This window comes from Oncorhynchus keta, chromosome 28 (assembly GCF_023373465.1).
Source record: "Oncorhynchus keta strain PuntledgeMale-10-30-2019 chromosome 28, Oket_V2, whole genome shotgun sequence".
NCBI lineage: Eukaryota > Metazoa > Chordata > Actinopteri > Salmoniformes > Salmonidae > Oncorhynchus > Oncorhynchus keta.
Genome location: NC_068448.1, coordinates 11855081 through 11867767, shown reverse-complemented (window position 1 = coordinate 11867767; position 12687 = coordinate 11855081). Strand labels below are relative to the sequence as shown.

The window sequence follows — 12687 nt, the reverse complement described above, 5'->3', positions numbered from 1 at the left end:
AACCATTTCGTAATGTTCAGCTCACACTGTCCATCAGGCTAGTCTGATATGTTAATTCTGTCATTTTAAGCACTCTGGTCAGAAAGGCGGTTCCATGACTCTGACACGCTCTTCTGACTTCATTAGGATAGGGGGTTACTGACTGGGCACAAGTTTATATGAAAAACAATTATCTCATTTAGAGGGCCAAAATTACATTGCTATCTTCACAAAAGTATTTTCATATGTAATCATATATTTTATACAACATTTAGATGTAAACTTGACAGATAGAATGTGTTTCCTTCCAAACTTACAGTTACTGTGTTATACCATCATTAATGACATCACAAAATAATAAACAATGTGACAGAATTATTCTTTAGACCACCCCGGACCATTCTTAACATTCCTATCTTATGAATATTGTTCACTCTCTTGGAAAAAAGGTTTTGGTGTCAAAAGTCTCTCTGTAACAAAGAGTGTTTCAGTCTCCAAATACTGCAGGGAAAGGAAGAGAAAGTTCTCTCTAAATTTACGACCCAGTGATAAGGTGTCAAGACTGGCATAGCCCCCCCCATCCCTCTTTTGTGGGAGAGAGAGGTTCTGGCTATCTTCAAACATTTGCCTAGCTGATGGGTCCTTTGATCCACTGTCAGGAGAGTCATGACACATGGTTAAACACATTAAAGTGACTTTTATAGCTCCAGAGGGACTTGTTACCCATATGTCAATGCTTTATACACATAAATGTAATGTGTTATCAAGCATGGACATATGGGTATCAAGTCCCTTGACATTTGTGTTTTGGGTTCAGAGTGTTTTGGCTACAACATTCAAAATGGCTCCTGCACATATTTTCAGAGTGAGAATAGAGAGGGTGTCATGTCTGTAAACAGATCTGTCTGACTCTACTCTATATTCCCTCCATGCTCAGAACACTGTAAAGGCCACGGTGTGTGTGTGTGCACCCTTGCGTCTATGTGTGTTGTGGTTGCTCCATACACAAGCATGGACAGGATGGTCTCTAGTTTCAACAGAGCAGCTGTGGAAGAAAGCCTCCATAACATGACATTCCACAAAAAGGTCAGAAGGTCTAAAATTAGACCCACATTTTTTGGGGGGACATAGGATCACAAGGGGGAGACGGAGGGGAAGACAGAGGAGGAACAGGCGGGAGACAACAGTAACTCAAAGGAAAAGGTTAGGGGTCACATTTGGAATCCTGGAATTGGAATCATCTAGCAATGATTACAAGTCAGCAATACTAACATCAGTCATCATACTATAGACAAACTGTAATGTACACCACTTCATGGCTGTTCAGGGACCAAGTGAAAGAAGAGAGTGACGTAGGATATTACCAGGATATCTATTCACTGTTGTGTAAAGAGTAATTAGACATATTATTCTGCAACTCTGCTAGGGGAAGATGCAGTCTACTATATAATAATCTCTTGTGGACATAGAGCATCTGAACAAATCACAGTTAACCGAGATCAAGTGTATAAAAATCTTTGTTTACATGCTAGCTGATGACTGGGCGTGAAATCATGGCCAAGAAGTGCAGTTATTTGTATGGGATGTCAGCCTACACGTCCCAAAGTCCCATGGCTCTAAGAGTACAGGATAGCTATCATACTATATTTATCACGTTCTCCTCCCTGCCCTGCCCACCACAGTGAAGGTAAAAGCCAAAGACATCCATCTGCAACTGACACCTGGCTCCTGGGACTGAGCGACCAAGAACACAAGCCCCTTCAGCATCTGACTGGCATAGCTGATCTCAGTTGCCCTTTCAGTTTTTTGTCTGCCTTACGCATGCTTTTTGAAGCCCTTCAGACAGAATAACTCTAGCCCTAACTCTTAGTTCAACTCAGGGTGTTGAGTTTGATATAAACTCCTTTGACACTGTGTCAGTTCAACCGAGAGAGCTGGAGGTCAGTCAACATCAGAGAATACTGCTAGTGTAGGCTCGGACCTAAATGATGTACTCTGTCACCTCCAGCCTCATGGGAAATGGCCCAAGACAATGCCTTTAGGACCAGTCAGCCCTTACCCCGTCAAGAGGCCCAAATGTAGGCCTATGTCTCTCTCTCTACAGTATCCAGAAGATGACTGTTGGAATATGTATGAGTAACCACATTTCCATCCACAGTTTTTATGCGTGTACAGTCATAACTAATACAACAGCATAAAAAATAACAACATCCGTGATGGAAACAGGTCATTTCGGTAGAATTGTATAAATGCCGACAGATCATTTGTTTGTTGGACACGATGGGATCTTTTTGTGTCTGTAAAATTCATTATTTGAGAAATGGAGGTGAAAAAGCCTTTAACACTCAAATATTGATATAATTACCATCATATTGAAGTAAACTTGGAGTCACGAGATTATATTTTGTGTGGTCCTCCCACTACGACTCAGGGAACGCATGCACTTTATTAGTCTACAGATTAAATTAATTGTGGTGAACTTCACAGGGTGGTGAAAGTCCCCATGATGAACTTCACAGGGTGGTGAAAGTCCCCATGATGAACTTCACAGGGTGGTGAAAGTCCCCACGATGAACTTCACAGGGTGGTGAAAGTCCCCATGATGAACTTCACAGGGTGGTGAAAGTCCCCACGATGAACTTCACAGGGTGGTGAAAGTCCCCATGATGAACTTCACAGGGTGGTGAAAGTCCCCATGATGAACTTCACAGGGTGGTGAAAGTCCCCATGATGAACTTCACAGGGTGGTGAAAGTGCACGTGATGAACTTCACAGGGTGGGGAAAGTCCCCACGATGAGCTTGATGGTCCTTTCCAATAAATACATCATATTCTGGTGTCATGATGATAGATGCTTGGCTGCCGTTTGACAAATACAAATAATATCCCCTACCCCTAATAATGTCATAACGTAGGTAGCCAACCCGCACTGTCTCTGCCAGCTGTTGGCTAGAGTGCACGTGCCAAGACCACAGTGATCACATTAGCTTGATAACGCAATCGTTTTTTTGACAAAATCATTAGCACAGTTGAAAATGCAAAAGAAAACTCATTTAACTTGTATTATTTATTCGGTACATGGGAATTTAACCGCAAAAGTTATTTAATTAACAGCAAAATGTTTTGTACACTGAGTGTACAAAACATTATGAACACCTGCTCTTTCCATGACATAGAATGACCAGGTGAATCCAAGTGAAATGTATGATCCCTTATTGATGGCATTAGTTAAATCCACTTCAATCATTGTAAATGAAGGGGAGGAGACAGGTTAAATAAGGATTTTAAAGCCTTGAGACAATTGAGAGGTGCTGGGTTAGTAAAGTTGACATACTAACAGGTGCTGGGTTAGTAAAGTTGACATACTAACAGGTGCTGGGTTAGTAAAGTTGACATAATAACAGGTGCTGGGTTTGTAAAGTTGTCATAATAACAGGTGTTGGGTTAGTAAAGTTGACATACTAACAGGTGCTGGGTTAGTAAAGTTGACATACTAACAGGTGCTGGGTTAGTAAAGTTGACATACTAACAGGTGATGGGTTTGTAAAGTTGACATAATAACAGGTGATGGGTTTGTAAAGTTGACATAATAACAGGTGCTGGGTTAGTAAAGTTGACATAATAACAGGTGCTGGGTTAGTAAAGTTGACATAATAACAGGTGATGGGTTAGTAAAGTTGACATAATAACAGGTGCTGGGTTTGTAAAGTTGACATAATAACAGGTGCTGGGTTAGTAAAGTTGACATAATAACAGGTGCTGGGTTAGTAAAGTTGACATAATAACAGGTGATGGGTTAGTAAAGTTGACATAATAACAGGTGATGGGTTAGTAAAGTTGACATAATAACAGGTGCTGGGTTAGTAAAGTTGACATAATAACAGGTGCTGGGTTAGTAAAGTTGACATAATAACAGGTGATGGGTTAGTAAAGTTGACATAATAACAGGTGATGGGTTAGTAAAGTTGACATAATAACAGGTGCTGGGTTAGTAAAGTTGACATAATAACAGGTGCTGGGTTAGTAAAGTTGACATAATAACAGGTGATGGGTTAGTAAAGTTGACATAATAACAGGTGATGGGTTAGTAAAGTTGACATAATAACAGGTGCTGGGTTAGTAAAGTTGACATAATAACAGGTGCTGGGTTAGTAAAGTTGACATAATAACAGGTGATGGGTTAGTAAAGTTGACATAATAACAGGTGCTGGGTTTGTAAAGTTGACATAATAACAGGTGATGGGTTAGTAAAGTTGACATAATAACAGGTGATGGGTTAGTAAAGTTGACATAATAACAGGTGATGGGTTAGTAAAGTTGACATAATAACAGGTGATGGGTTAGTAAAGTTGACATAATAACAGGTGCTGGGTTTGTAAAGTTGACATAATAACAGGTGATGGGTTAGTAAAGTTGACATAATAACAGGTGCTGGGTTTGTAAAGTTGACATAATAACAGGTGATGGGTTAGTAAAGTTGACATAATAACAGGTGATGGGTTAGTAAAGTTGGCATAATAACAGGTGATGGGTTAGTAAAGTTGGCATAATAACAGGTGATGGGTTAGTAAAGTTGACATAATAACAGGTGATGGGTTAGTAAAGTTGACATAATAAAGAACAGACTGTATATGCTCCCAATCACCATCTAATACTTCTAATACTGAAGCACACGTACACACACACACAAATATGTGTACAGATGCACGCAGTCACACACACACAAACAAACAAACACACACTGTCTCTCTGATGACACACACACATACACTTCTTACCTTGGGCATCACCTCCTGAGGTCAGCACGGCGACAGACCGGCCGATACCCATCTTGGTTGGATCCATGCTTGTATGTGACATGGTGTCTACAGGGCTCAACTCCAACCAGGTGGTGGCACTAAGGAAGGAAAGGAGACGGCTATGGCTGATACTCTGCTATGGCTGATACTCTGCTATGGCTGATACTCTGCTATGGCTGATACTCTGCTATGGCTGATACCCTGCAACTCAGAGAGAGAATGGTAACGGCACCAGCTTTATAAGACACTACCCCCCCACCCCCCCATAACACACCACCACACACACGCACACACACGCACACACACGCACACGCACACACACACACACACACACACACACACACACACACACACACACACACACACACACACACACACACACACAACTCTGGGCTAAATATACAGTACCAGTCAAAAGTTTGGACACACCCACTCATTCCAGGGTTTTTCTTTATTTTTCTTACTATGCTCTACAATGTAGAATAATAATGAAGACATCAAAACTATGAAATAACACATATGGAATCATGTAGTAACCAAAAAAGTGTTAAACAAATTTAAATATATTTTAAATTTGAGATTCTTCAAAGTAGCCACCCTTTGTCTTGATGACAGCTTTGCACACTCTTGGCATTCTCTCAACCAGATTCATGAGGTAGTCACCTGGAATGCATTTAAATTAACTGGTGTGCCTTGTTAAAAGTTGATTTCGGGAATTTCTTTCCTTCTTAAAGCATTTGAGCATTTGAAACTACTACTAAAGGACACCAATAAGAAGATTTTCTTGGGCCAAGAAACACAAGCAATTAATATTTGACCAGTGGAAATCTGTCCTTTGTCTGATGAGTTCAAATTTGACATCTTTGGTTCCAACCGCTGTGTCTTTGTGGGTGATGATCTCCGCATGTGTGGTTCCCACCATGAAGCATGGAGGTGGTGTGATGGTGTGGTGGTGCTTTGCTGGTGACACTGTCAGTGATTTATTTAGAATTCAAGGCACACTTAACCAGCATGGCTACCACAGCATTCTGCAACAATACGCCATCCCATCTGGTTTGCACTTTGTGGGACTATCATTTGTTTTTCAACAGGACAATGACCGAACACACCTCCAGGCTGTGTAAGGGCTATTTTACCAAGAAGCAGAGTGATGGAGTGCTGCATCAGATGACCTGGCCTTCACAATCACTCGACCTCAACCCAATTGAGATGGTTTGGTGTGAGTTGGAACGCAAAGTGAAGGAAAAGCAGCCAACAAGTGCTCAGCATATGTGGGAACTCCTTCAAGACTGTTGGAAAAGCATTCCTCATGAAGCTGGTTGAGAGAATGACAAGAGTGTGCAAAGCTGTCATCAAGGCCAGGGGTGGCTACTTTGAAGAATCTCAAATCTCAAATCTACATTTGATTTGTTCATAGTTTTGATGTATTCACTATTATTCTACAATGTAGAAAAATGTAAAAAGAAGGAAAAACCCTTGAATGAGTAGGTGTGTCCAAACGATTGACTGGTACTGTACATCACAGTGACTGTCCCCTCATTAAGTTTACACAGTAACAGATCATATGACACAAACAATGTCTAGTTGGACGTGGGAGGATGGCTGGAACGGAGTCAATGGAATGGCATCAAACACATGGAAACCATGGAAACCATGTGTTTGATGTATTTGATACCGTTCCACCTATTCCGCTCCAGACATTACCACGAGCCCGTCCTCCCCAACTAAGATGCCACCGACCACCTGTGGACACAATGTATACAGTAGCTGGATGTGGGAGGGATTAGCACATCAATTACATGATTAGATCACACATTTTAAAGGCATGCAAGTTTGCCCATCTTAATGACTTGTCTCGACCAATAATAAAGGATGGTTTTATCAGCACACATTTTGATTATTCATGGTTATTTATTAATGCACTCTAAAAATTAGGGGTTCAACATAGGTTCTTCTAAGATCCTCAACGTTCTTTGAAGAAACTTAGGGTTCTTGGCACTGAAAATTCCTCCCAAAAGGTTCTTCCATGAACCCCATAGGAAGTTGGGTTCATCGAGGAACATCCTTATTTGGTGGGGGTTCTTGCAGCAACCTAACTGCCCAACTGAAACGTTTGGATTTGAAAGGACAGCAGGTGCAGGCCCCTAAATGAAAACATGTTAAGTTCTCCTCAATTTAAGTTAAATTGTATGACCCCTTTGTATGACCTAAATATATATATATTGTTGTATGATGATACCAGGTATCTTTTCATATTTGTGCAAATCTTTCTAAAACAGAAAATGGACACAATTCAATGGAAATCAATCAACGAAGAGGTAAGAATATGTATGCTATAAGAATATGTTGAAAGCTATAGATGACTGAACTTCTTACTTTTGTGTCTGTAGGTACACAGACAAGGAGGCATATAAAGTTCCCATTTACCATCATCCTCCCTGACCTCTTCAATGAACATCCCATAGGACTCTACATTTTAGACAAAATATATGTATGGAAACCAAACACGGGAAAATGTTGAGCGTGAAAAAAACAACAGTGTTGCAGATCTTGGCACAAAATGGTGCCCCTGGCACATACTACCATACCATCTTCTAAGGCACTTAAATATTTGTCTTGTCCATTCACCCTCTGAACTGCACGCATACACAATCATTGTCTCAAATGTCTCCAGGCTTTAAAATTCTTCTCTAACCGGTCTCCTCCGCTTCATCTACACTGATTGAAGTAAGTGGATTTAACAAGTTAAATCAAGAAGGGACCATAGCTTTCACCTGGATTCACCTGGTCAATCTGTCATGCAAAGAGCAGGTGTTCTTAATGTTTTGTATACTCAGTGTATATCCTTGCATTCTACCCACAACATCAGGATATACACTACATGGACAAAACTATGTGGACACCTGCTTGTCAAACATCTCATTCCAAAACCATGGGCATTACTATGCAGTTGGCCCCCCCTTTGCTGCTATAACAGCCTCCACTCTTCTGGGAAGGCTTTCCACTAGATGTTGGAACATTGCTGCGGGGACATGCTTCCATTCAGCCACAAGAGCATTAGTGAGATCAGGCACTGATGTTGGGCGATTAGGCCCGGCTTGCAATCGGTGTTCCAATTCATCCCAAAGGTGTTTGATGGAGCTGAGGTCAGGGCTCTGTGCAGGCCAGTCAAGTTCTTCCTCACCGATCATTTCTGTATGGACCACGCTTTGTGCACAGGGGCATTGTCATGCTGAAACAGGAAAGTGCCTTCCCCAAACTGTTGCAGCAAAGTTGGAAGCACAGAATCATCCAGAATGTCATTGTATGCTGTTGTATTGAGATTTCCCTTCACTGGAACTAAGGGGCCAAGTATTCAGACCCTTTACTATGAGACTCAAAATTTAGCTCAAGTGCATCCTGTTTCCATTGATCATCCTTGAGTAATTTCTGCAACTTGATTGGAGTCCACCTGTGGTAAATTCAATTGAATGGACATGATTTGGAAAGGCACACACCTGTCTATATCAGGTTGACAGTGCATGTAAGAGCAAAAACCAAGACATGAGGTTGAAGTAGAGCTGTCCGTAGAGCTCCGAGACACGATTGTGTCAAGGCACAGATCGAGGGAAGGGTACCAAAATATTTCTATAACATTAAAGGTCCCCAAGAACACAGTGGCCTCCATCATTCCTAAATGGAAGAAGTTTGGAACCACCAAGACTCTTCCTGAGAAATCGGGGGAGAAGGGCATTGGTCAGGGAGGTGACTAAGAACCCAATGGTCACTCTGACAGAGCTCCAGACTTCCTCTGTGGAGATGGCAGAACCTTCCAGAAGGACAACCATCTCTGCAGCACTCCAGCAATCAGGCCTTTATGGTAGAATGGCCAGACGGAAGCCACTCCTCAATGAAAGGCACATGACAGCCCACCTCGAGTTTGTCAAAAGGTACCTGAAGACTCCCAGATCATGTGAAACAAGATTCTCTGGTCTAATGAAACCAAGATTTAACTCTTTAGCCTGAATGCCAAGCATCACATCTGGAGGAAACCTGGCACCATCCCTACGGTGAAGCATGGTGGTGGCAGCATCATGCGGTGGTGATGTTTGTCAGTCGGCAGGGACTGGGAGACGAGTCAAGATCGAGGGAAAGATGAACGGAGCAAAGTACAGAGAGATCCTTGACGAAAACCTGCTCCAGAGCTCTCAGGACCTCAGACTGGGGCAAAGGTTCACCTTCCAACAGGACAACGACCCTAAGCACACAGCCAAGACAACACAGGGGTGGTTTCGGGACAAGTCTCGGAATGTCCTTGAGTGGCACAGCCAGAGCAGGGACTTGAACCCGATCGAACATCTCTGTAGAGACCTGAAAATAGCAGTGCAGCGACACTCCCCATCCAACCTGACAGATCTTGAAATGATCTGCAGAGTAAAATGTGAGAAACTCCCCAAATACAGGGGTGCCAACTTTGTAGCGTCATACCCAAGAAGACTCGAGGCTGTAATCACTGCCAAAGGTGTTTCAACAAAGTACTGAGTAAAGGGTCTGAATACTTATGTAAATGTAATATTTCAGTTTTTTTATTTGTAATAAATTAGCAAAAATGTCTAAATCTGTTTTTGCTTTGTCATTATTGGGTATTGTGTGTAGATCGAGGGGATTTTTTCCCCCATAAATTTTAGAAAGGCTTTAACGTAACAAAATGAGGAAAATGTGTGAATACTTTCCAAATGCACTGTGTACTGTATCTGTTTCACATGACAATGACTGTTCGGAATTGCCGAGAGAGTACAAATAGGTTTAAAACCTCTTTTTTATTTATTTTTTGCTTAAAATGACAGCATCATCTAACTGCCTGTAGCTCAGGCCCCGAAGCAAGGATATGCATATTGTTGGTACCATTTGAAAGGAAACACTTTGAAGTCTATGGAAATGTGAAAGGAATGTCGTGGAATATAACACAATAGATCTGGTAAATAATAACACAAATAAAAAAACAACCGTTATTTTGTATCTTTTTGTACCATGTTTTAAATGCAAGAGAAGTGCCATAATGTTTTATTCCAGCCCAGGTGCAATTTAGACTTTATCAGTGACTGTGCAAAGTTTTAGACTGATCCAATGAACCATTGCATTTCTGTTCCAAATTTTGTATCTAGACTGCCTAAATGTGCCTATTTATTTGTTAATATATTCCTCTCAGAATAGGAGTGCTCATCTAGGATCAGTTTTCCCACAGTCCCTGCAACATCCTCCAGCATGACCGGTTTGGCGGTGGGTCAGTCATGGTGTGGGGTGGCATTTCTTTAGGGAGCCGCACAGCCCTCCATGTGCTCGCCAGAGGTAGCCAGACTGCCATTAGGTACTGAGATGAGATCCTCAGACCCCTTGTGAGACCATATGCTGGTGCGGTTGGCCCTGGGTTCCTCCTAATGCAAGACAATGCTAGACCTCATGTGGCTGGAGTGTGTCAGCAGTACCTGCAAGAGGAAGGCTTTGATGCTATGGGCTGACCCGCCCGTTCCCCAGACCTGAATCCAATTGAGCACATCTGGGACATCATGTCTCGCTCCATCCACCAACGCCACGTTGCACCACAGACTGTCCAGGAGTTGGCGGATGCTTTAGTACAGGTCTGGGAGGAGATCCCTCAGGAGACCATCCGCCACCTCATCAGGAGCATGCCCAGGCGTTGTAGGGAGGTCATACAGGCACGTGGAGGCCACACACACTACTGAGCCTAATTTTGACTTGTTTTAAGGACAGTGCATCAAAGTTGGATCAGCCTGTAGTGTGGTTTTCCACTTTAATTTTGAGTGTGACTCCAAATACAGACCTCCATGGGTTGATACATTTGATTTCCATTGATAATTTGAGGGATTTTGTTGTCAGCACATTCAACTATGTAAAGAAAAAAGTATTTAATAAAAATATTTCATTCATTCAGATCCAGGATGTGTTATTTTAGTGTTCCCTAAATTATTTTGAGCAGTGTATATATATTAGCTCTCTGATTACAATGAAGAGCAAGACGTGCCGCTGAGTTTTTGGCCAGCTGCAGTTTAACTAGGTCTTTCTTTGCAAGACTGGAAAATAATCAAGGTTAGACAAAACTAGAGCCTGCAGGCCTTACTTTAGGAATGTGGTGTCAAAAAAGCTGAGTAATTCTTTATTATGAACAGACCTCTCCCCCATCTTTACAACCGTTGAATCTACAAGTAATTTAGTCTCAACTTGTTTAACAACCACAGCATTCATTACCAGATTTTGCATTGGTCTAGAACTTAGGGAATGATTTATACCAAATACGATATTCAGGACCAGTTTATTACTGGCCACCCATTCCAAAATGGACTGTAACTCCTTGTTAAGGGTTTTGGTGACTTCTTTAGCTGTGGTTATTGACACTTATATGGGTGAATCAGCATATGGACACACAGGCTTTGTTTAATGTCAGTGGCAGGTCATTGGTAAAAATAGAAAAGAGGGCCTAGAGAGCTGCCCTGCGGTTCACCACACACTACATGTTTTACATTAGAGAGGCTTCCATTAAAGAAAATCCTCTGAGTTGTATTAGATTGCCATATAGTGGATTCAGGGCTGAGGTTGAAAAGCCATAAAACACATGTTTTTTCAACAACAGGTTATGTTCAATAATATCAAAGGCTGCACTGAAATCTAACAATACAGCTCCAACAACGTTATCAATTTCTTTCAACCAATTGTCAGTCATTTGTGTCAGTGCTGTACATGAGCATGCTGAAAGTCTGATGTCAGATAGTTTACAGAGAAGTAGCACTGTATTTGGTCAAACACCATTTTTTCCAATGGTTTGCTAAGAGCTGGCAGCAAGCTGATAGGTCTGCTATTAGAGCCAGTAAAGGCTGCTTTACCACTCTTGGGTTGCAGAATGACTTTGGCTTCCCTCCAGGCCTGAGGACAAACTCGACCAGGTTTGTCATTATTGATCAATAACAAATTTTCCACCTCTCCTACACTAACTTTAGATTAAAAAAAAAAGTACAAATACTTTTCTCATTATTTTTTAATGCATGAATACGATGACTCAATGTTCATTTTTGGCATTTCCTGACTAAGTTTGCCCACTTTGTCAATTAAGTAATCATTAAAATAATTGGCAACATGAATTGGTTTTGTGAGTTGAATGTCTTTCTTCCCATAATTTCATATTCCAAAGTTTTTTTTCTATCGCTCTTTATACTATTGATCTTGGCTTCATAATACAGTGTTATCCTTACATGTCACATATATACACTTTACTGTAATTTAAATTGTAATTTACAGTATTTTCTAATTCATTTAAGGAGCATGTACAACTGGAAATTCAAATTAATTTGTCTCTTCCAGTATTATGTTGTGAGGCAAAAGAGTCCAGAGGACACATGAAGGAAAACATGAGACCTTCCAAGAGGTACAGTAGCCCATATAATAGTAATTTAATAGGATCTCTATGCAGTACGGTAGGCAATGGTGGAAGTTAGAGAAGAAATACTATTCTGATGACATAACATTGCAGTCGGACTATGCAGAGTCAATTACCTACAAATCATCTCGCATCCCAAATACTATTCATTATGGGAACAAGATTGGCAAGTGGGCACCAAGCCCCTCTCAAACTGACCCACTAAAACGTGCCGCTGCACTTCAGAAGGACAGGGCGTTCATCTCTGCTACGGTCATAGGAATGTTGACTTGCCTGGTTAAATTAAAAATAAAGAGACACTTGCTGTCTCAGTGAGATTAGGTTCTGTTGTACAGTCTCAAATAGAGAGTAAACACAGTGCCCATCAGAACCTAAACAACTCTAGTACAGTACATGGCTAAGTGGCCGTTTCCAATGGGCTTCACGATAATAAAACTCACAAAACATGCATCACATAACAGAAATAATACACGTCAGTAAA

At 41.3% G+C, this 12687-nt stretch overlaps 1 protein-coding gene across 1 annotated transcript in view; it reads right to left on the bottom strand.

Annotated features, from left to right (window-relative positions):
- Positions 1–5000, bottom strand: part of LOC118360419 (ATP-dependent 6-phosphofructokinase, muscle type-like) — a 32713-nt gene extending 27713 nt beyond the window's left edge. The window contains exon 1 of the mRNA XM_052484800.1: positions 4757–5000. Within this exon, the coding sequence (XP_052340760.1) occupies positions 4757–4838 (82 nt within the window). The 5' untranslated portion in view covers positions 4839–5000. The remainder of the gene's footprint in view (positions 1–4756) is intronic.
- Between the last annotated feature and the right edge of the window lie 7687 nt (positions 5001–12687).